This window comes from Nerophis ophidion, linkage group LG15, assembly GCF_033978795.1.
Source record: "Nerophis ophidion isolate RoL-2023_Sa linkage group LG15, RoL_Noph_v1.0, whole genome shotgun sequence".
Taxonomy (NCBI): domain Eukaryota; kingdom Metazoa; phylum Chordata; class Actinopteri; order Syngnathiformes; family Syngnathidae; genus Nerophis; species Nerophis ophidion.
The window spans coordinates 11,003,323-11,028,024 of record NC_084625.1 but is presented as its reverse complement, the minus strand read 5'-3'; the positions used below and the strand labels follow the sequence as shown (position 1 = coordinate 11,028,024).

At 40.3% G+C, this 24,702-nt stretch overlaps 2 protein-coding genes across 3 annotated transcripts in view; both read right to left on the bottom strand.

Annotated features, from left to right (window-relative positions):
- flt1 (fms related receptor tyrosine kinase 1) overlaps positions 1–21,289 on the bottom strand; it is a 156,115-nt gene extending 134,826 nt beyond the window's left edge. The window contains exons 1-4 of one of the 2 annotated variants that reach the window (XM_061921500.1): positions 20,334–21,289; positions 15,858–15,963; positions 8,650–8,855; positions 1,675–1,799 (exon numbers count right to left, since the gene is read on the bottom strand). In XM_061921500.1, the coding sequence (XP_061777484.1) occupies positions 1,675–1,799; positions 8,650–8,855; positions 15,858–15,963; positions 20,334–20,376 (480 nt within the window). In that variant the 5' untranslated portion in view covers positions 20,377–21,289. Of the gene's footprint in view, positions 1–1,674; positions 1,800–8,649; positions 8,856–15,857; positions 15,964–18,275; positions 18,538–20,333 lie in introns of those variants that run through there. The other variant, XM_061921499.1, reaches the window with a different exon arrangement.
- A 1,166-nt stretch (positions 21,290–22,455) lies between these two features.
- LOC133569273 (suppressor of tumorigenicity 14 protein) overlaps positions 22,456–24,702 on the bottom strand; it is a 39,744-nt gene continuing 37,497 nt past the window's right edge. Inside the window, exon 20 of the mRNA XM_061921504.1 lies at positions 22,456–23,916. Coding sequence (XP_061777488.1) covers positions 23,749–23,916 — 168 coding nt within the window. The 3' untranslated portion in view covers positions 22,456–23,748. The remainder of the gene's footprint in view (positions 23,917–24,702) is intronic.

Sequence of the window (24,702 nt, the reverse complement as noted above, 5' to 3'; positions counted from 1 at the left end):
ATCATCTTCGTCTTTTAGTAAAGGTTAAACCGTTTTTATCTTTTAACCTTTTTGAACAAGTCGTGCATGCTTTTATTTCAAGTGGCCTGGACTACTGCAATGCACTTTATGCTGGCATTAGCCAAAAAGCTCTCTCCCGGTTGCAGTTAGTCCAGAACGCGGCAGCACGACTTTTAACGGGGCCAGGAAACGCCAGCATATAACCCCAATTCTTCAGAGTTTGCACTGGCTCCCTGTTCATTTTAGAATTGATTTTAAAACATTGCTGTTTGTTTTTAAATCTTTACATGGACTGGCACCTCAATATATCTCGGACCTTATCCAAATTTACATTCCTGCGCGCGCTTTGAGGTCCGAGAGCCAGTTCCAGCTCGTGGTGCCCAAGACCAGACTTAAGACCAGGGGAGACAGGGCCTTCTCTGTGGTCGGCCCTAAGCTCTGGAACACTCTGCCGCTCCATGTTCAAACTGCTTCCACAGTGGAGTGTTTTAAGTCTCGTCTTAAGACCCACTTTTATTCTTTGGCTTTTAACACTACGTGAGTTGTGTGGTCCTCTGTTCTCTGTTGTCCTCTGTGTTTTTTATACACTTTGATTTCTATTTTATTGTTTTAATTGATTTTACCCTTTAAAATAGTTTTTAATCATATTTGTTTTTATATTGTTTGTATTGGTTTTGTATTTATTTATTTTTTGTTTTTATTCAATCATTGGTGGAGCATAATATATATATATATATATATACTTTTTTATTTTATTTTATTTTATTTATTTATTTATTTATTTTTTTACAATTGTTTTTAACATGGCTGTGCAGCACTTTGGAAACGTTATTGTTGTTTAAATGTGCTATATAAATAAAGTGGATTGGATTGGATTGGATACGTTATATGAGGCATAAATAACCAACGGAGAAGGTGCCTGGTATGTTAACGTAAAATATTATGGCAAGAGTCATTCAAATAACTATAACATATAGAACATGCTATACGTTTACCAAACAATCTGTCACTCCTAATCACTAAATCCCATGAAATCTTTTACGTCTAGTCTCTTACGTGAATGAGCTAAATATTATTATTTGATATTTTACGGTTGAGTGTTAATAATTTCACACATAAGTCGCTCCTGAGTATAAATCGCACCCCCGGCCAAAATATGAAAAAACTGCAACTTATAGTCCAAAAAATACGGTATCTATATATACGTATATATATAAAGTTGTAGTACCTTGTGTACACATTACATTTTAACTGCAGTAAGTATTTTTCATTGTTATTTCAGAATTAAAGCATCTTCTATAAAACATAACTTGATGTATTGTAACTTTGTAAATGAAGGAACAAGGTGGAAAAATTTGTACATTTGGAGGAAATTTGAGTTTACTTTTAGTGTTTTTTAAAAAACTTTGTTGAACGTGACGTTATTTCTCTAAATTGCAATGACTTGAATTCCACTTCCTGCAATTCTGATTCAACATCCTGTGGGTTGAAGAATTAAGACAACAAATTGGGTATTTCGCACCAGCCTGCTGGACACACAAGCATTGTGTAGATTTGTGCAACTACCAGAAACCGGGATCCGGTAATTTAGACAATACGTGGTATCCATGCAAGTATATATGGATTATTGTAATTACGTGCATGTTTCCAAGCAGTTGTTCAGCTTCGCCTCACCTTGATCAGGCTGCTGGTGACGTTGGGGTGGGTGACCCTGCAGGGGACCACCAGCGGCTGCTTCTCCTTCATGTACAACACGTAAGGACTCATCTCCGGATGCTCCACAAATGGCTGCCGGCTGTCTGAAACCCAAACACCGGCGCTCAGGGACCAATCATGTACAACCAAACACAATTGCTAATTATGGTGATTAGGAACGCTCGTTGGCCCGAGGAATTTGTCTAATATACGTTCAACGTTAGTAGCTAAAAATGAAATCGCAATCATTTGCCAACAATACACAAAGCTAGTGTGTGTGTGAGTGTGTGTGTGTGTGTGTGTGTGTGATGTACAGGCAAGGCTGTCTGAATATGTAGATTAACTTACTTTTTTAAATAATTAAATATTACAAACAAAACAAACACTTTATTTTAATAATTAACACAAAACAGAATAAATATAGTTTTATAGATTTAAAAACATAATTATTATATAATAAAAGTGAGCAGAAACAATTTTTTTACAATAATTACAGTAAATGACAAAAAAAAAAAAAAAATCTTAATTAATATACACATATAAAAATAATCCAAATGTGTGGATTAACTTTTTTTTAGAATTAAATTTGACGATAAATAAACACGATATTTGTATGAGTAACACTAAAACTGACACAAAAAAATGTGTTTATTGGGACAAAATATAAAAAAAAAAAAAAAAATAGTACAGACTGGAAATATTTAGTTTTAATAATGCTAGTGAAGTGAATTGTATTTATATAGCGCTTTTTCTCTAGTGACTCTAAGGGCTTCACATAGTGAAACCCAATATCTAAGTAACATTTAAACCAGTGTGGGTGGCACTGAGAGCAGGTGGGTAAAGTGTCTTGCCCAAGGACACAACGGTAGTGACTACAATGGCGGAAGCGGGGATCGAACCTGGAACCCTCAAGTTGCTGGCACGGCCACTCCGCCGACAGACCTTTACCGCCCAAAGTAAATATGAGAAAAAATAAGCCCTTCATCAACAACAATAATCCATGTTGTAATTGTATGTAGTTGTTTTTTTTAAATAATTAAATGCTACAAAAAATCTGAAAACATTTAAATCTTAAGGCATTCAATCAATCACAACTTGCAAGACATTTTGCTTCTCTCTTTTTTAAAAACAAACTTAGGGTCAGCTTTGTGTTATAAGTTACAGTATATTATTATAAGTTATTAGTATCAAAATGTCAGCTTTTTCTCCATTACATTACTTATTTTGCTCTTTTTGTCACTTTTAATGTTGTTGTTGTTTTTACCTATGAGGAAAAAGAGGGAAAACTGACAAAAAAAAGAGGAACATTTCTATCGGCACAAAGTGCTGCTACGCAAACCCCGAAAGAAGACGTTAAAAATGAAGATTACAATTCCTGCAATTGGGTGCATCTCTACACTACAATTTACCTTTAGATTTATTTTCATCTACCAATCTCTTTTTGACGCTTACATGTCCCGTGTAATTAATGTACCACACCATTTTTCCTGGATCATTTACAAACATTACTATCATTGAAAATGTCATGTCAAATTCTATAGCCATCCATCCATCCATCCATCCATCCATCATCTTCCGCTTATCCGAGGTCGGGTCGCGGGGGCAACAGCCTAAGCAGGGAAACCCAGACTTCCCTCTCCCCAGCCACTTCGTCTAGCTCTTCCCGGGGGATCCCGAGGCGTTCCCAGGCCAACCGGGAGACATAGTCTTCCCAACGTGTCCTGGGTCTTCCCCGTGGCCTCCTACCGGTTGGACGTGCCCTAAACACCTCCCTAGGGAGGCGTTCGGGTGGCATCCTGACCAGATGCCCGAACCACCTCATCAGGCTCCCCTCGATGTGAAGGAGCAGCAGCTTTACTTTGAGTCCCTCCCGGATGGCAGAGCTTCTCACCCTATCTCTAAGTGAGAGCCCCGCCACATGGCGGAGGAAACTCATTTCGGCCGCTTGTACCCGTGATCTTATCCTTTCGGTCATGACCCAAAGCTCATGACCATAGGTGAGGATGGGAACGTAGATCGACCGGTAAATTGAGAGCTTTGCCTTCCGGCTCAGCTCCTTCTTCACCACAACGGCTCGGTACAACGTCCGCATTACTGAAGACGCCGCACCGATCCGCCTGTCGATCTCACGATCCACTCTTCCCTCACTCGTGAACAAGAATCCTAGGTATTTGAACTCCTCCACTTGGGGAAGGGTCTCCTCCCCAACCCGGAGATGGCATTCCACCCTTTTCCGGGCGAGAACCATGGAGGTGCTGATTCTCATTCCGGTCGCTTCACACTCGGCTGCAAACCGATCCAGCGAGAGGTGAAGATCCCGGTCAGATGAAGCCATCAGGACCACATCATCTGCAAAAAGCAGAGACCTAATCCTGCGGTTACCAAACCGGAACCCCTCAACGCCTTGACTGCGCCTAGAAATTCTATAGCATGCATGCAAAAGGTTGTTTCTCATTTGGCAACTCTATCCTGTAGCCACGCCCCCTCGGGTAAAATACTTCCTGTGTTGTGACCTCTGTTTACATCCGTCACGTCGAAAGTATACCTTCTCACTGGCTTTTTTTGATTGACTGATTGAGACTTTTATTAGCAGATTGCACAGTACAGTACATATTCCGTAGAATTGTCCACTAAATGGTAACACCCCAATAAGGTTTTCAACTTGTTTAAGTCGGGGTCCACGTTAATCAATTCATGGCTACTAATTAATACTCTACAACTGGTTCAGAGCTATGAGTGTTTGAATTGTACTGATCTTAATGTGATTAGCAGCATTGATTGAGACTTTTATTAGTAGATTGCACAGTACAGTACATATTCTGTACAATCGACCACTAAATGGTAACACCCAAAGAAGTTTTTCAAGTCGGGGCCCACATCAAAGTACAAAGCCGTCATTGCAGGTGACAACAATTAAGCTCGCTAGATGACGCCAACTATGCTAACTGGAGAGTTTGCTTGGGCACCACTTATCGTCTCCCCGTCCTTTTAGGCGAGAGGAACAGCGAGTACCTGAGGCTCAAGGCGAGCGATCTACTAATTTAGTTTAGATCCTATTTTTGAATTTAATTAAAAACAGTGATATGTTGACACGGGCAGCACGATGGTACAGGGGTTAGTGCATGTGCCTCACAATACGAGTTCAATCCTGGGCTCAAGATCTTTCTGTGTGGAGATTGCATGTTCTCCCCGGGACTGCGTGGGTTCCCTCTAGGTCCCCAACCTTTTTGTATCCGCGGACCGGTCAACGCTTAATAATTTGTCCCGCGGCCCGGGTGGGGGGGGTCCTTTATTTATTTATTTTTTCTCTGTCAAGAAAAAGGGACGTTTTTGTCATGAAAAAGGGAGGTTTTTGTGGTTGGTGCACTAATTGTAAGTATATATTGTGTTTTTTATGTTGATTTAATTAGAAAAAAAAAAAAATATATATATATATATATATACAGTATATATATCTTTTTTTTTTTTTTTTTTTTTTTAATTAAAAATTAATAAACAATTCTTCTGCGGCCCGGTACCAATCGGGCCACGGCCCGGTTGTTGGGGACCACTGCTCTAGGGTACTCCGGCTTCCTCCCAGCACATAAGACATGCACCTGGGGATAGGCCCCTCCCACTTCCAAAGACATGCACCTGGGGATAGGCCCCACCCACTTTCGAAGACATGCACCTGGGGATAGGCCCCTCCCACTTCCAAAGACATGCACCTGGGGATAGGCCCCACCCACTTCCGAAGACATGCACCTGGGGATAGGCCCCTCCCACTTCCAAAGACATGCACCTGGGGATAGGCCCCACCCACTTCCGAAGACATGCACCTGGGGATAGGCCCCTCCCACCTCCAAAGACATGCACCTGGGGATAGGTTGATTGGCAACACTAAATATTCCCTAGTGTGTGAATGTGAGTGTGAATTTCTATCTGTGTTGGCCCTGTGATGAGGTGGCGACTTGTCCAGGGTGTACAACGCTTTCCACCCGAATGCAGTTGAGATAGGCTCCAGCACCCCCCGTTTACCCAAAAGGCACTGCCTTTTCATACTGGCCCAGTCACATAATATTTACGGCTTTTCACACACACACAAGTGAATGCCAGCCATAGTTGGTCAACAGCCATACAGATAGACAGACAACATTCACACACTAGGTACCATTTACTGTTGCCAATCAACCTATCCCCAGGTGCATGTTTTTGGAGGTGGGAGGAAGCCGGAGCACGCAGTCCCGGGGAGAACATGCAAACTCCACACAGAAAGACCCCTTGCCCGAGATTGAACCCAGGACTACTAAGGACTTTCCTATTGTGAGGCACATACACTAACCCCTGTTCCACCGTGCTGCCACAATATCACTAATACTTGCTTAGTATTCAAGTCACTAAATGTAAATGTAATAGTTTTGGCGCTCTTTGAATGGTTATTTATCAAATTTTATGGGTGAATTAGAGGACCTCATATTGGCTCAGCTGTAAGCTGAGTTTTATTTAAGTTTTAAAATGTATTAATGAAAAATCCATCCGTCTCATAATGATCGTCAACAACAGGCAAAATACCTCAAAAAAAAGCACTTCCCCTTTAAATACTTCAGCGCCGCTGAGTCGTAAAATTGAAGGTGCTCTTTCACTTTTAGGCGTCCTCATAACGAGATGTGGTGGGAAGAGCGCTGGAATGTGCGCGCGTGAAAGAAAGAGCCCGAGCGTGATGACATCATGTCTGCTTGTGAGGATGAAATATGAACAATAAATGCTGCGAATACCCACTGAGCGCCCGCCGCGGACAATCGGGTTTGTTTGCTTGAAATCTGGGAACATTGGAACAAAAGTACCCCAAGGACCTTCTGGTGCTTTGATGTCGCGTGTGACTTGGCGGGGGTCCTCTGTGGCAAGGGGTCCTTCACTTTTGCACTACACCACGCAAATATTTTCACTAAATGAGTCGTCTTAATCTTGATTTTGATCGATAAACCTACTTAGTTGGACAGGATAAATAAACCTTGTGTTGAACAACAAGATTATTATCAAGGGTTAGGCCAGGCTGATTACAAAAATAAATAATATTAAAAAATAAACTGTAAATTTGTTGTTTTAATTTGTTTTTTTTTGGTTGGAACTTGAGAGTTCCAGGTTCGATCCCTGCTATTGCCATCCTAGTCACTGCCGTTGTGTCCTTGGGCAAGACACTTGACCCACTTGCTCCCGGTGCCACCCACACTGGATAAAATGTAACTTAGATATTGGGTTTCACTATGTGAAGCGCTTTGAGTCACTACAGAAAAGCGCTATATAAATGTAATTCACTTCACTTCCGCCCGAATGCAGCTGACATAGGCTTCAGCCCCCTCCGCGACCTCGAAAGGGACAAGCGGTAGAAAAATGGATGGACTTCGCTTCACTTTGTATGGTGGTCTTGAGTCCCTAAAAGGTGCCCTAAAGGTAAAACGTATTATTATTACTATAAATATGCTGCAAAAGAAGGTACTCAAAATCTGATGAAAAATAAATGAACATACAATTATGTGGTGCTAAAATAAATTATAACTAAGCTAACAATAATAAACTGTCGATTAAGTGAAATTACAGCTTCACCACTTTAGTCATATTTTTTGCGCTTAAGAAACTTCCCTGTGACTTTCGCTCCAGACTTCTTCTGTTTGATGTTGGCTTTACTGCCACAAGTGGTGGAAAAGTGAATTACATCTGAGAAACATATATTTGGGCGGTCCTCTAGGGCAGTGTTTTTCAACCTTTTTTGAGCCAAGACACATTTTTTTCATTGAATAAAATCGGAAGCATACCACCAGCAGAACTCATTAAAAAATGAAACTCAGCAGCCGATATTGACAATGAAAAGTTGTTGTCACAATTGTTGGATATGACCTTAAACCATAACCTAGCATGCAACAGTATAGTTCTTGTCTCAAAGTAAGTGTACTGTCACATCACGCCATTTTTTGCTGTTTTCCTGTGTGTAGTGTTTTAGTTCTTGTCTTGCGCTCTTATTTTAGTGGCTTTTTAGCTTTATATGGTATTTTCCTGTAGCAGTTTCATGTCTTCCTTGACCGCTATTCCCCACACCCGCTTTTTTTTTTAGCAATCAAGAATATTTCAGTTGTTTTTATCCTTCTTTGTGAGCACATTGTTGTCATGTCACGTACGGATGAACATTGTGGACGCCGTCTTTGCTCCAGAGTAAGTCTTTGCTGTCGTCCAGCATTCTGTTTTCGTTTACTTTGCAGCCAGTTCAGTTTCAGTTTTATTCTGCGTAGCCTTCCCTAAGCTTCCATGCCTTTTCTTAGGGGCACTCACTTTTTGTTTATTTTTGGTTTAAGCATTTGACACCGTTTTACCTGCACATTGCCTCCCGCTGTTTCCGACATCTACAAAGCAATTAGCTACCTGCTGCTACCTACTGAAATGGAAGAGTATAACGTGGTAAGTCTGCCGATCTCCAGACAGTACAGACACTCAACAACGGCACATTATTTGCGGATTATAATTACTGGTTTGCAAAAAATATTTTTAACCCGAATAGGTGGAATTAGATCATCTCCCACGGCACACCAGACTGTATCTCACGGTACACTAGTGTGCCGCGGCACAGTGGTTGAAAAACACTGCTTTAGGGGACGCTCACAGCCCACCAGTGTGCCCTATGGTTAAGAAAACACTGCTTTATGGGCCATGCCAGTGTTCCGGCTTGTATCACCTCGGACTTCTCCGAGCGGCGGCCTTCATCTTGGCACAAACAGGGAGGGGGTGACGCCCCCTCCCCTCCGCCCTGGAGCACAGGATGCCGGAGGCGAGGCTGAGCGGGGCAGATAAGGCCGATGCTCCGCATGGGAAACTCTGCCCAGGTTCTGAGCCTTTCAGCAGCTGGACCCGCCACTCCTGGCCCTCCGGCTATTTTTACACCGACTCCCGCCGTGTTTGCAGATCAGACAACGAGTGGCGTCTTACCTGCCACATACACGTAAATGGACGCCTGCCTCTGGACCCGCCGGCGGTAGCGGCAGCGGAAGGTCCCCGTGTGGCCGGCCCGGGCGCCGCCGAGCGTCAGGCGGCTGCAGTGGAGGTGCTGGGACTTGCCGCAGCGGGAGTCCTGCACGTGCACCTGGTCCAGGGGCACGTCTGTGGGGAAAGACCAAGAGAGCTCCCAGCGACCCCTGGAGAAACAACAAAGTTCACGCGCTAAATCAATCAATGGATCAAACTTTTTCCAATCACAAATCAAAGCATGCGGCGGCCATTTCGATAGTTTCCACCTTCAACAACACAATATATATTTGTTCTTTTCTGCTCTGCCCCACTTTCCCTTGTGGAAGGGGGGGCACAGGTCTGGTGGCCATGGATGAAGTGCTGGCTGTCCAGAGTCGGGACCCGGGGTGGACCGCTCGCCTGTGCATCTGTTGGGGACGTCTCTATGCTGCTGACCCGTCTCTGCTCGGGATGGTCTCCTGCTGGCCCCACTATGGACTGTCACTATTATGCTAGATCCACTATGGACTGGACTCTCACTATTATGCTAGATCCACTATGGACTGGACTCTCACTATTATGCTGGATCTACTATGGACTGGACCCTCATTATTATGTTAGACCCACTATGGACTGGACTCTCACTATTATGTTGGATCCACTATGGACTGGACTCTCACTATTATGCTAGATCCACTATGGTCTGGACTCTCACTTTTATGCTAGATCCACTATGGACTGGACTTTCACTATTATGCTAGATCCACTATGGTCTTGACTCTCACTATTATGTTAGATCCACTATGGACTGGACTCTCACTTTTATGTTGGATCCACTATGGACTGGACTCTCACTATTATTTTCGATCCACTATGGACTGGACTTTCACAATATTATGCTAGACCTACTCGACGTCCATTGCATCCGGTCTCCCATAGACGGTATATCAATGATACAGTATATCATTGTACCAATGATATACCATATACTAGGGGTGTGGGAAAAAATCGATTCGAATACGAATCTAATAAGTTCTGCGATTCAGAATCGATTCTATTTTTTTTTAATCGATTTTTTTTTTCTTAATCAATCCAACAGAACAATATACAGCAATACCATAACAATGCAATCCAATTCCAAAACCAAACCTGACCCAGCAACATTCGGAACTGCAATAAACAGAGCAATTGAGAGAAGACACAAACACGACACAAAACAAACCAAAAGTAGTGAAACAAAAATGAATATTATCAACAAATGTATCAATATTAGTTATAATTTCAACATAGCAGTGATTTAACACAAATTTACATTATTGCAATCAGTTGATAAAACATTGTCCTTTACAATTATAAAAGCTTTTTAAAAAAAATCTACTACTCTGCAGACTGGTAGATCCTGCTGAAATCCTATGTATTGAATGAATACAGAATCGTTTTGAATCGAAAAAATATCGTTTTTGAGTCGAGAATCGCGTTGGATCTAAAAAAAAAAAAATCTATATATTATCGAATCGTGACCCCAAGAATCGATATTGAATCGAATCGTGGGACACCCAAAGATTCGCAGCCCTACTATATACAAACAGTTATACTTCCATTATTATTTATATCCCACATTTGGTCTTTTAATTAACAATAATCATAGTATTAACTTCTGTGTTGATTCAAGAGTGATATATTTTTCCCAAGACATTGGCTTTAAAGTGTTTGCTAAATGTGTGAATGGAACTGGATCATTTTAAGGAATCATCCAAACCGTTCCACTGATGAACCCCTGAACTTCAGGTTTGTTTTGTATTTTTATTATTTTTAGAAAGTGCTGTGGGCCGTTAGAAATTAGTTGCGAGCCGCAAATGGTGCCCAAGCTGCACTTTGGACACCCCTGAGGTAGCGGAACTAAAACAGGCGTTCTAGTTCCTCTAATTTTGGTGGTACAGACCTTTGCATCAAATATTTTGCTGCTTGACAAATGATATTTGTTAGCACGCTAGCTTCCCTTTTTTTTTTTTAGCTAATATTATTGGTATACAACTCGGTCATATTTTGGTACTTGATGCATGCTAACATTAGCATGTTAGCATTTTAAACACATTTTTTCAGGTACACACTTCTGATTAATATACCGTATTTCCTTGAATTGCCGCCGGGGCGCTAATTAAATTAAAACCTCTTCTCACTCCTGCGCTTACCAAAGGCATACGGTAAAAGCAAGCATGCGCTAATTATTTTAAAACCTCTTCTCACTCCGGCACTTACCAAAGGCATGCAGTAAAAATTTTAGTGTGATGTAAGCTTGGACCTTAAATCCTACTGAATAGTTCTTAAACTTCTTCCCTTTATGCGATTTCAAATTACCGGCATTGAAATCAGCCTCCTCCATTTTGAAAATGATGACGGGGAAGTGTCACTCGTGACGTCACGAGTTTGACGAGGCGATAATACTAAGCATGCGCTAATCATTTTGCGAAGCGGCAGTAATTCACGGCAGGCGCATACTATATGCCCTGCGGCAATTCAAGGAAATACGGTATGTTGGTACTTGACGCATGTGACAGTTAGCATTTTAGCATGCTAGTATTTTTTAGCTAGTTTAACAAGCATACGTCTCAGTGTTTTATTTTGGATAGTCACTAACTATTAGCTTAATACTGTTACCAAGTTGAAAAACTTATTCGGGTGTTACCATTTAGTGGTCAATTGAACGGAATATGTACTGTACTGTGCAATCTACTAATAAAAGTATCAATCAATCAATCTATCAATCAAACTCAATGCTAGCTCCTTTTATTTGGTACCTGACGCTATCTACCCAGCTTGCTAAAACGTTAGCATTTCAGTTCAGCTTTGGCTCTTCAGCATTTACACAAAATATCAACCAAATTGCATTTTTGAGAGCTTTTATATACTGTTCTGGTTTTAAAGGTGAAAACTTAAAAATGGCCCAAGCATCCTTTGAGTTTTCAGTCTGTGGTCCTTAGTGAAAAAGGTTTGTATTAGAAAATGTAATTTTGGTTAAAAAAAAAAAAATAGCTACAGAGCGAAAGCTAACAGTTAGCGTCAAGTAACAAAAAAAAACATAAGAAAAAAGAGCTAAAAATAAATAGCATGCTAATAGTACTTTGCTGACATGCTACCATGCTTATAGATAACATTAGTGAGGTGTATACCTGCAAAATTAGCTAAAAATTCAAGTATGCTAATGTTGGCATGCAAAAATGCTAACTATAACGTGTGTCAAGAACAATACAATAACTCTGAGGTGTGTACTTGAAAAATGTGTTTATATTGCAAGCCTGCTAATGTTAGCATACATAAGTAGCAAAATGTGACTGAGGTGTATACCTAAAAAATTTGCTGATAAAAAAAGCTAGCATAATAACGTTAGCATGCTAGCAAGTATTATTTGTCAACAAAATATTTGACGCTCAGGTGTATACAAGCTAAAATTTGCCAAAAATTAGCATGCTAATATTAGAATGCTAATGATTGTGCCTAGACCTAAAATCTACCGACATTTTATCAGTGCATTACTGTGAATTGAAAAAACCTGGCGTCTTAGTTGCCAGTTTGTCTTTTTAAGCATAAAATCTAGCATCATAATAACAGGGCAAATGAATAAAATGATACCAGTTATTTACTACGTAAAATTCAGGCAACCTTAATTTGCTGTCAAATTTGAGGCTGTTTTTACAATTACTGTAAATTTGTACAACTATTATTTCTACTGTAAAATTCAGGCAACTGAGCTGCCAGTCCTTTAAACGTAAAAACTACCAACGTTTTTACAGTGCATTAAAAAACAGGAACAATATTAATGTTATGGTAAAATTCTGGCATCTGAACAAACAGTTTTTTTTTGTTTTTACCACAAAATATGCTGACTTTGTTTTCTTTTTTTTTTTACAGTGCGTTACTGCAAAATGTAAAACGGTACCTTTTATTTTATGCAAAAAATCTGGTGACTGAGCTGCCAGTTGTATTTTAACCATAACATTTGCGGCCGTTTTTAGAGTGCATTACTGTAAATTGAAAGACAAATTCACGCGACTGAGCTGCAGGTCATCTAAACGTAAATTGTACCGACGTTTTAACAATGCATTACTGTGAATTGAACAATTACATTTTTACGCTAAAAGCCTGGCATCTTAGTTGTCAGCTTTGTTTTTTTTAAGCATAAACTCTAGCATCATAATAACCGTGCAAATGAAAAAAAAAAACGATACCAGTTGTTTTAACCGTAAAATTCAGGCGACCTTATTTTGCTGTAAAATTTGCGGCCGTTTTTACAGTGTATTACTGTAAAAATCTACTGTAAAATTCAGGCGACTGAGCTGCCAGTCATTTAAACGTATAAACTACCAACGTTTTTACAGTGCGTCACTGTAAATTGAAAAACGGTAACAATGTTAGTGTTATGGTAAAATTCTGGCATCTGGGCTGTCAGTTTTTTTTTTTCCACCATAAAAAAAAGGGACAAGCGGAAGGAAATGGATGGATGTAATAAGCTGATTTTTTTTTTTTTACACAGCGCATTAATTCAAAATGTAAACTGGTACCTTTTATTTTAACGCTAAAAACCTGGTGACTGAACTGCTAGTTGTTTTTTAACCATTGATTTTACAGTGCATTACCGTAAATTGAACAACAGTACCTATGTTATTTCTGATGTAAAATTCGGGCGACCCAGCTGCCTGTTCTTTAAAGGCCTACTGAAAGCCACTACTACCGACCACGCAGTCTGATAGTTTATATATCAATGATGAAATATTAACATTGCAACACATGCCAATACGGCTTGGCTAGTTTATTAAATTGCAATTTTAAATTTTGCGCCGAAGTATCCTGCTGAAATGTCGCGGTATGATGACGCATGCCCGTGACGTCACGCATTGTAGAGGACAATTTGTTCCAGCACCGTCGACAGCTATGAGTCGTCTGTTTTCATCACATAATTCCACAGTATTCTGGACAGCTGTGTTGCTGAATCTTTTGCAATTTCCATCCATCATCTTCCGCTTATCCGAGGTCTGGTCGTGGGGGCAGCAGCCTAAGCAGGGAAACCCAGACTTCCCTCTCCCCAGCCACTTCGTCTAGCTCTTCCCGGGGGATCCCGAGGCGTTCCCAGGCCAGCCGGGAGACATAGTCTTCCCAACGTGTCCTGGGTCTTCCCCGTGGCCTCCTACCGGTTGGACGTGCCCTAAACACCTCCCTAGGGAGGCGTTCGGGTGGCATCCTGACCAGATGCCCGAACCACCTCATCAGGCTCCTCTCGATGTGGAGGAGCAGCGGCTTTACTTTGAGTTCCTCCCGGATGGCAGAGCTTCTCACCCTATCTCTAAGGGAGAGCCCCGCCACACGGCGGAGGAAACTCATTTCAGCCGCTTGTACCCGTGATCTTATCCTTTCGGTCATGACCCAAAGCTCATGACCATAGGTGAGGATGGGAACGTAGATCGACCGGTAAATTGAGAGCTTTGCCTTCCGGCTCAGCTCCTTCTTCACCACAACGGACCGGTACAACGTCCTCGTTACTGAAGACGCCGCACCGATCCGCCTGTCGATCTCACGATCCACTCTTCCCTCACTCGTGAACAAGACTCCATTATTCATTCATTCAACAAATTGCAAAAAAAAAAAAAAAAAAAAAAAAAGAGGAGGAGTCTTTTGCAATTTGTTGAATGAATAATGGAGACGTCAAAGAAGAAAGCTGTAGGTGGGAAGCGGTGTATTGCGGCCGCCTTTAGCAACACAAACACAGCCGGTGTTTCATTGTTTACATTCCTGAAAGATGACGGTGAAGCTTTACTATGGAACAGAGCGGTCAAGCGAACACGGTTGAATTGTACCACACACACAAAGTACAGTGTATTATGCAGCGATCATTTCGAAAGATCGTGTTTCGAAGAGGGTCCGTTGCGAAGGGCAGGGATGGGCATCGCCACCACCCGTCGACTGGTGCTGAAGAAAGGTGCGGGGCCGACCTTCAGGTTGTACAGGTACGACCATATAATGTCACTAAAACACTAGTAACACAATAAGCAAATAAGGGATTTTCCAGAATTATCCTAGTAAATTTGTCTAATAACATCTGAATCGCTCCCACTGGAATATTCTTTTTTTTTCTAATCCTTCACTCTCACTTTCCTCATCCACGAATCTTTCATCCTCGCTAATATTAATGGGGAAATTGTCGCTTTTTTGGTCCGAATCGCTCTCGCTGCTGGTGGCCATGATTGTAAACAATGTTCAGATGTGAGGAGCTCCACAACCCGTGACGTCACGCGCACATCGTCTGCTACTTCCGGTACAGGCAAGGCTTTTAAATTAGCGACCAAAAGTTGCAAACTTTATCGTCAATGTTCTCTACTAAATCCTTTCAGCAAAAATATGGCAATACCGCGAAATGATCACGTATGACACACTGAATGGACCTGCTATCCCCCGTTTAAATAAGAAAATCTCATTTCAGTGGGCCTTTAAACATAAAAACCACTAACGTTTTAACAATGCATTACTGTAAGTTGAAATATGATACAACTATTATTTTTAAGGTAAAATTCAGGTGTCTGAATGGCCCGTAATTTTACAGTAAAAACTACAGCTATTTTTTAAGTCCATTGCTGTAAATTGAAAAAGGGCAACCACTTATTTTTTCAGTAAAATTCTGGCAGCAGCCATGCCAGTTTGTTTTTTTGTTTTTTTTTTACCATAAAATCTAATTAAGTTAGGTGGATTGGCAACACTAAATTGGCCCTAGTGTGTGAATGTGAGTGTGAATGTTGTCTGTCTATCTGTGTTGGCCCTGCGATGAGGTAGCGACTTGTCCAGGGTGTACCCCGCCTTCCGCCCGATTGTAGCTGAGATAGGCGCCAGCGCCCCCCGTGACCCCGAAAGGGAATAAGCGGTAGAAAATGGATGGATGGATGGATAAAATCTAATTAAGTTTAATTAATGAATTAAGATTTTCACATTCACATGTTGGCATGTAAATGTGAAAATCCAATTACAGTAATGCACTGTAAAAACCACCCCAAATTTTACAGCAAAATAAGGACCTCGAAAACCTTTTACTTTCTTTCGCGGTGCACAAAGAGTCTTTGCAGAACGAGAACTTTCACTTTCGCCCTTCGGTGGCAGCAGCGAGGCGCACAGGTCACATGACCACAGGTGATCTACCTGAAACTCACCTGCAGTTGAGCTGGAGTGTGTGGTTGGCCTCCAGGACCAGGTGTCCGTGCGCCCCCTCCAGCACGGGCACGCCGTACTTGCCCCTGGCCTCTTCTTTTGCACCACCTTGGGGAGACAAGGACGCACGTTTACCGGCCGCCCTGTGATGGCTGTGCGGGGGTCAAAGGTCAGCTGCTTGCGTAAGAAAAGCCTTTTTCTCCTGCTCAGTCTTACTAATGAGGACATGACAGCTCCGCCCTTCCTTCCTCCAAGCATCTCCCATCATCTCAGCTGCACATCAAGACTCACTTTCTGTGTCTGCAAGATGGCTCCCCGTGGGTGAGCCATTCACAAGCTACATCCTCACGCACACTTCCTCCGCCGCTTCCTTGGATTTAACGTCGTCTGACACACACACACACACACACACACACACACACACACACACACACACACACACACACACACACACACACACACACACACACACACACACACACACACACACACACACACACACACACACACACACACACACACACACACACACACACACACACACACACACACACACACACACACACACACACACACACACACACACACACACACACACACACACACACACACACACACACACACACACCAGCACAAGCAGACACACATGCTGAATAAACAATATTGTGGGTTTTCCCCGTGCAAGTCCAGGTTAATTGTGGACTATTCAAGATTTTAAACCAACCACAACAACGAATAAATAGGGTAATGTTTCCAAATATATTCAACATTTTATTCTATTTTTTAAATGTGTGCTAAAAGATTATGGACAACAGATAGAAAGTTTATTTTAAATTGAATTCCAAAAATAGGTTTTAAAGTGCTAAAAGGTGATATTTATATGACACAGCTTATGATATAACTATCTTTTTTTTGGGGGGGGGGGACACCCTCAACCTTTAGAAGTTTTCAACTGAATTCAATTTCAAGTAAATCTGACTTTCCAGAAATATAAAGAATACGTTTGTTTTTCATATTCATTTGTTTAAAAAGTTGAAATATTACATTTTAAAGTGCTATTGTACACAATATATACATTTCTGAGTCTTTAGTTCTATGGGCCTAACATTTAATAAAATAAATATGGACTTGTCAGGTATTTTAACACATATATTAAATATAACAAAATAAATACAATTGAAAGGATGCATTTTAAAATGTTATTATATACAATATTGCTTATTATAAATTATATTGGGGTTTTCCCTCCATGTAAATTCAAGTAAATCAGACTTTTCAGGTATTTAAACACATATTAAATATAAAAAATTATACTTAGAACAATACATGTAATTGAAAGGATACATTTTAAAGTATTATTATTTACAATATAGCTTATTATAAATTATACTGGGCTTTTCCCTCCATGTAATTTCAAGTAAATCAGACTTTTCAGGAATTTAAAAACACAAATCCATCCATTTTCTACAGCTTGTCCCTTTTAAGGTTATTGAATATAAAAAAAAAAATATGGTAGTTTTTAGTATTTTTTTTTTTAATGTAGAAAGAATACGTTTTATAGTGCTATTATATACAATATAGATTGTATACATTTGAGTCTATAGTTACATTATCCCCCCACGTGCAATAAATTTGACTAATTTTACTAATAAATTCTACAAAATAAGCGCTAAAAGGTCATATTTCTATACAATATGAACTATACTAAGGGTTTTTCCTCCACATTAAATTTCGAGTACATTTCGCACTTTCCGAAGAACGACTAAATGTAAAAAATATGGTAGTTTTTATATTAATTTAATTTTGAAAAAAATGTTTTGAAGTGCTCTTTATAAACAATATAGATTGTACACATTTATCAGTCTAATTATATTTAGATTTTCCGTCTACCTTCAATTTCCAGGAAATTAAAACATATTAAATGTGACATATATCAAGAAAATGGTAGTTTTAACAAATAGTTTCAAAATCAGACTTTGCATGCTATTTATACAAACAATATAGCTTGTCAACATTTATGAGTCTTCAATTCTATTCAAAATGTTTCTCTTCACCTTCAATTTCAAATAAATCGCTGACTTCCCAGTAATTGAAAACGCACAATGATTATTAAAAAAAAAATTGTAGTTAATAGTAAAGAAAAACTCTAATTTTTTTAAGTCCTGAAAGTGGATGTTTATAATAATATTGCATACATTTGCAAGACCTTAATTTAATCAAGTTGTTGTTTTTTTTAAATACCCATTTAGGTATTTAAAACCAAATGATATTACTATATTTATAACATCAAAATATTTTCTTAAAAAATGTTGGCTATAATAAGAGTTTTTATTCAATGAAGTACATAATGCACCCTCAATAAAAATCCATAACCGTCATTCTGTAATAAAAACAGGATAAAATATGAAAGGGTGACTCACCTTTGGCAAAGACCGTGTACAATCCACAAAGCAGAAAGATAAGAAAGTTCATTCTGTGACTCCGCTGAAGGCTGATGACGCTTATAATGATAATTTTCAAGACAAATTCAGCTACTAATAAAATAATTCCTTGTGCTTCTGGTGTTGGCCGCTGCATGAAGATGAAGATGGGGGGTGAGGGTGAGGATGAAGATGGAGGTCCATGCGGCTTGTCTCTAACTCACTCACACCTTGTCCCCCCGTTAAGGCTCCCGGTGTGGATTTATAGAGTTCCCACAGTGGGGCTACCGGATGGAGGGCTTCCGTGACGCGCACCGGCGCACCCCCCCCTCCCCCCCTCCCTCCCCTTCCCCTCACTCTTTCACTTTAAAGTCACTCATTCATGTGCACAAAAAAAAAAAAATCTCTTAATGAAATACGAGGTTAGTTGTTGAAACTAACATTTTACAATAATAGACGCAATCTTGTAATTTAAGGAATTTACGTGGGTTTTTTTTTGTGCGTCAAACTTTTAAAGGTAAACTTTTCATGCAGTGTTAGGATTGGCCACTAGAGGGAGCTGTGTGCTCAACGAGAAAATGACTAATGTGGATTCCAAATACATAATCAAAAACATTTATGTTATGAAATTGTAATCACATCAATATTATCCATTTTTTGTATGTATATATATATATATATATATATATATATATATATATATATATATAAATATTTTTTACTAATTACACATTTAGTGGTGCGATCAGAAAGCAGTTTAATTGACCCTGTAACGAAGCCTGCGTCTCATTGGAAAAAAAAGAACATATATTTCCATTAAATTTAACCGGTTATTGGCCCCAAAACGTAACAATTAACATGCCTTTTAGAAAGATAAACCTTTAGATCAGGGGAGTCAAACGTAAGGTCCGTGAACAGGTTTTATCCGGCCCGCGGGATGAGTTTGCCAATTATAAAAATGAGCCGTAATTTTTGAATGAAAGAAACTGCTGTTCTGAATGTGTCCACTAGATGTCACAATAGCAATTCTTTGTATCTTTGTAGATTATGCTACATAAGCAAAAAAAAAATAAACCACATGTTAGTGCACAAGTCCAGGAAAATGAGCAAACTACATAAATATCCATACCAAAGCGCTTTGAGTACCTTGAAGGTAGAAAAGCGCTGTATAAGTACAACCTATTTATCATTTATTTATTATCCATCCATTTCTACCACTTATTACCTTTGGGGTCGCGGAGGGGTGCAGGTGCCTATCTCAGCTACAATCAGGCGGAAGGTGGGGTACACCCTGGACAAGTCGCCACCTCATCGCAGACTACATAAACAACATCCTGTAATTTGATTTTGATATTTGTTTTATCTACATTATCACATCATTTATTCAGAAAGTATAAATAACGACAAATAAAGATCGACTAATATTGACCGCAACATGTAAGTGTAAACAAATCCTATCAACATTATGATTTGTACATTTTCAGAATGTTCTTGTTTTATTTTCAAACAAAGAAAACAACCTCAAGTTGTCTTTATTTTTAGGTTATAGTGCCGTGATTTTACCAGTCAGGCCCATTTGGGAGTAGATTTTTCTCCATGTGGGCCCCCGATCCAAAATGACTTTGACACCTCTGGTTTAGATAATACATCCATCCATCCATCCATTTTCTACCGCTTATTCCCTTTTGGGGTCGCGGGGGGCGCTGGCGCCTATCTCAGCTACAATCGGGCGGAAGGCGGGGTACACCCTGGACAAGTCGCCACCTCATCGCAGGGCCAACACAGATAGACAGACAACATTCACACTCACATTCACACACTAGGGCCAATTTAGTGTTGCCAATCAACCTATCCCCATATATAAAAACAAGACAATGGAATGTACTGAAAACAAATACATTAGTTTTATGACGTTACCATGAATTGATTAAAATGGACCCCGACAAGTTGAAAAACTTACTCGGGTGTTACCATTTAGTGGTCAATATGTACTGTACTGTGCAATCTACTAATAAAAGTTTCAAACAATCAATCAAAGTGATAATGTACATCCTTTACCTCGGACAGTGGACTTCTCGGTATCTCCTTCCAGCTTCTCCATATTTTCATGGATAAATGTCCGCCGTCCTTAATTATGCTAGCGAGTATGACCGGATGTTGAGTGAGTTCCCTGTGACATGCGCACTACGCCATCTGGTGGTAGGGAGTATCATAACAACAATAATTAACCGACCATTTGTAATTTGTATCTTGATGACGAAAGTATTTGGAATTAATTTCAACATTTTTTGGGGGGTGTTTCAATTTTGTACACTTAATTTTGTCACATTAAATGATGCTGAAAATGTCATTGAAGAAAACTGTGTGAGTTAGCGACCTAGCTCCAACTGTTTCACCCATAGACATCTTATGACTAGAAGCAGCATCGAGCTACTGGCACTGACAAGACGCAGGACCGCCATCTTGGAGTGGTGATCCGCTCCACTCAGTGTAATTCATTTGGCAGGAGCAATGAACAGGTAGCGCATTTAATTCATCTGACCTCCCTGAATACCACTGATTTTCACACGTTTTTTGGTCATACATGTAGCTATGATAAAGGACACATATGGAGGAGTTCAAGTACCTAGGAGTCTTGTTCACGAGTGGGGGAAGAGTGGATCGTGAGATCGACAGGCGGATCGGTGCGGCGTCTTCAGTAATGCGGACGTTGTACCGATCCTTTGTGGTGAAGAAGGAGCTGAGCCGGAAGGCAAAGCTCTCAATTTACCGGTCGATCTACGTTCCCATCCTCACCTATGGTCATAAGCTTTGGGTCATGACCGAAAGGATAAAATCACGGGTACAAGCGGCCGAAATAAGTTTCCTCCGCCGTGTGGCGGGGCTCTCCCTTAGAGATAGGGTGAGAAGCTCTGCCATCCGGGAGGAGCTCAAAGTAAAGCCGCTGCTCCTCCACATGGAGAGGAGCCAGATGAGGTGGTTCGGGCATCTGGTCAGGATGCCACCCGAACGCCTCCCGAGGGAGGTGTTTAGGGCACGTCCAACCGGTAGGAGGCCACGGGGAAGACCCAGGACACGTTGGGAAGACTATGTCTCCCGGCTAGCCTGGGAACGCCTCGGTATCCCCCGGGAAGAGCTAGACGAAGTGGTTGGGGAGAGGGAAGTCTGGGCTTCCCTGCTTAGGCTGCTGCCCCCGCGACCCGACCTCGGATATGCGGAAGAAGATGGATGGATGGATATATAAACACCCGGAAGTCTTTAGATCAGCTAAAACCACCAATCTGTTTCACTGCATTCTGAATAAAACCAAATTCTGTTTTACCCAACAATGTTATTATTTGAATATTATTACTTGAAGACTTATTTCTGGTTACAATTATACTGGTCATACTTTTGTTTACTAGCGGCTCAGATTTCAGTACTATTGAAGATCTTTGCTTCTTCTCAAGTCTGTTGTATTACTTTCACAAAAAAATACAACCAATAGTACGTTAATGTTAAATCTTACTTGTGAAAAGTCATCCCTCCGATTCTTATTGTCAACAGTCCGCTCATTTGAGCAGGAAAGCGCTGACCACCAGCGCGGCATCTTTTGTTTTCTACCTGTCAACTGTCAGTTTAGGCTGCTCATCACCACTTCAAGATGGCGGCCGAATTTCTCGCGTCACAGCAGTCAATGCTAGGTCTACTTATAAGATGTCTACGGTAGGGAGTATCATAACAATAATTAACCGACCATTTGTAAATTGTATCTTGATTACGAACGTATTTTTGGACACTGTATTAATGTCACTATTTTGTGGCGTTTCAATTTTGTCACATTAAACGATGCTGAAAATGTCATTGAAGAAAATGGTGTGAGTGCTAGTTAGCAAGCTAGCTCCAACTGTTTCACCAAGTTAGCTAGCTAAATGTTCTGTCATGTTATTGAGAAATTTTCTTTAAATTCTACCATCATCCACTTCGTCTTCTCGGAATTGTCCTTCACGCTCACTTTCTTCCGTCCCATGCTTGAAAAAACAAACTTATGGCCATCTCAGCCTATAAGGTAATGCGAGAGAGTATGACCGGATGTTAACAGAGCTGATTGTGACATGCGCACTACGCCACCTGGTGGTGAGGAGAGTCATAACAACAACAATTAGTCGACAGTTAGTAATTTGTATCTTGATGACGAAAGTATTTTGGACACTGAATTTATTTGCATTTAAATTTGGTTCACTTAATTTTTGTTACATTAAATGATGCTGAAAATTTAATTTAAAAAAAATTGTATATACAAAAATATATATGTGGGGCAGCACGTTGGGAGAGGGGTTAGTGCCTCTGCCTCACAATACGAAGGTCCTGTGTAGTCGTGGGTTCAATCCCGGGCTCGGGATCTTTCTCTGTGGAGTTTGCATGTTCTCCCCGTGAATGCGTGGCTTCCTCCCACCTCCAAAAACATGCACCTGGGGATAGGTTGATTGGCAACACTAAATTGGCCCTAGTGTGTGAATGTGAGTGTGAATGTTGTCTGTCTATCTGTGTTGGCCCTGCGTTGAGATGGCGACTTGTCCAGGGTGTACTCTGCCTTCCGCCCGATTGTAGCTGAGATGGGCTACAGCGCCCCCCGCGACCCCAAGCGGTAGAAAATGGATGGATGGATGGAAAAAATATTTGTATAGAAATTCAGTGTGAAGAAATAGTGCATACAAATTTGTCACTTCACAACTCAAGACTCATATCTGGTAAATTATTAAAAGACTAAAGCAATTCATCCTGTCTCAGAACCAGGCAATATTGTGCTTTGGTTTTAAGTTATTTCTTTTGAAGCACTATATTTTTTTACACACTAAATTTGAAAACACTATATTTTTTAACAAACATGCATGTTGCTCTCACATTTTTATTCCATAAAATTGTCAGCATAATTTGATGTACTAAAAAAAAAAAATCAGATCACAAAAAAATAAGTTACATAAATTCAGTGTCCAAAAGATTTCATTGAAACAAAAAAAAAAGTGTAGATATTTGCCCTTAAATAAAAACCATAAAATAAAATCAAGAATGATATTAACTTTGGTTGTTGATTGGCTGGGCGAAATCACATGATTAGTTGGTAAACATACATCCATCCATCCATTTCATACCGCTTATTCCCTTTGGGGTTGCTGGTCCCTATATTAGCGACAATCGGGCGAAAGGCGGGGTACACCCTGGACGAGTCGCCATTTCATCGCAGAGCTGGTAAACATAGAATTAAAGAAAATTAAGAGAGATGTCCCTAGCTGCGTGAAAGAAAGCTAAAAGTGAGGATTTGTATGAAGATCTGATGGGAAATGTTGCCTTTATTTTGTAACGAGGTGGAATTTCCTTGTGCATTGATGGGCAAAGTCAAAGTCTCCGTGTGTCAGAGTCCACTTCACCGCCTAAAAAAACCTCGCCTTCCGTTTCCTGACGCGGCGATCACTGGACTGACGACACACACGCGTCACACCTGTCCCCGGGTCTGCTGATGGATCCAGTCGGTGAACTTCACCACCTGCGTGTACACGCCCGGCCGGTTCTGCCTGGCGCAGCCTTCGCCCCAGCTCACGATGCCCGCCAGGAACCAGCGCCTGCCCCGCTCCAGGCACACCAGCGGACCCCCAGAGTCACCCTGGAGGCCATATTAAAACATCGACTAAAATGTTAAATATCGAGGGTCGAGTGGGACAAAATTAATCAAATATAAACATCTTTAAATAATTACATGAATGTGTCAATAACTATAAATTGAATTATGTTACTCCATTAATTTATTGTAAAAGTACATTTAATTATGTAACCATTTAATTATCTAAAGATTTAGTTACGTATTTAGTTTTGTATTTTATGATTCACTAATTTAATCATTTGTTTGTTCCAATATTTATTAATTTCATTGATGATCTCATTATTTTATAATTGAATAAATTCATGAACTTACATGTGAGCGCTTCATTAAGTATTTCATCTGTCAAACACACCCATCAAAGTCAGTGGGCGGGGCTAACACATCTTATCCAATGATTGCTTTGTCTGAAACCCGAAAGTCTTTTGAAACTTGGCGACTGAGGAGGATATATTCGTAAATAATGAAATCAACAATTAATTAAATGCTTAAACAATTAAATATTGAAATAATTAATTATAAAATAACTAATGTACTTTACATTAAAACAAATAATGACATGTTAACCCATTTATGTATTTAATTCCAATTACAATGAACTACTTTAATGTGTCATGAATTATTCAAAGATTTAATTGTTTATTATATTTTGTTCCATTTGACACTCCAGAGCTGCCAAGACAAAAGAAAGGAGGACTAAAATTAAAGTTAATACATCACATCCTATCATAGCAATTCTTGGATGCAACGCAAATATGCCCCCTTGTGGCTGAAAGCAGCAAAGGGACAAAT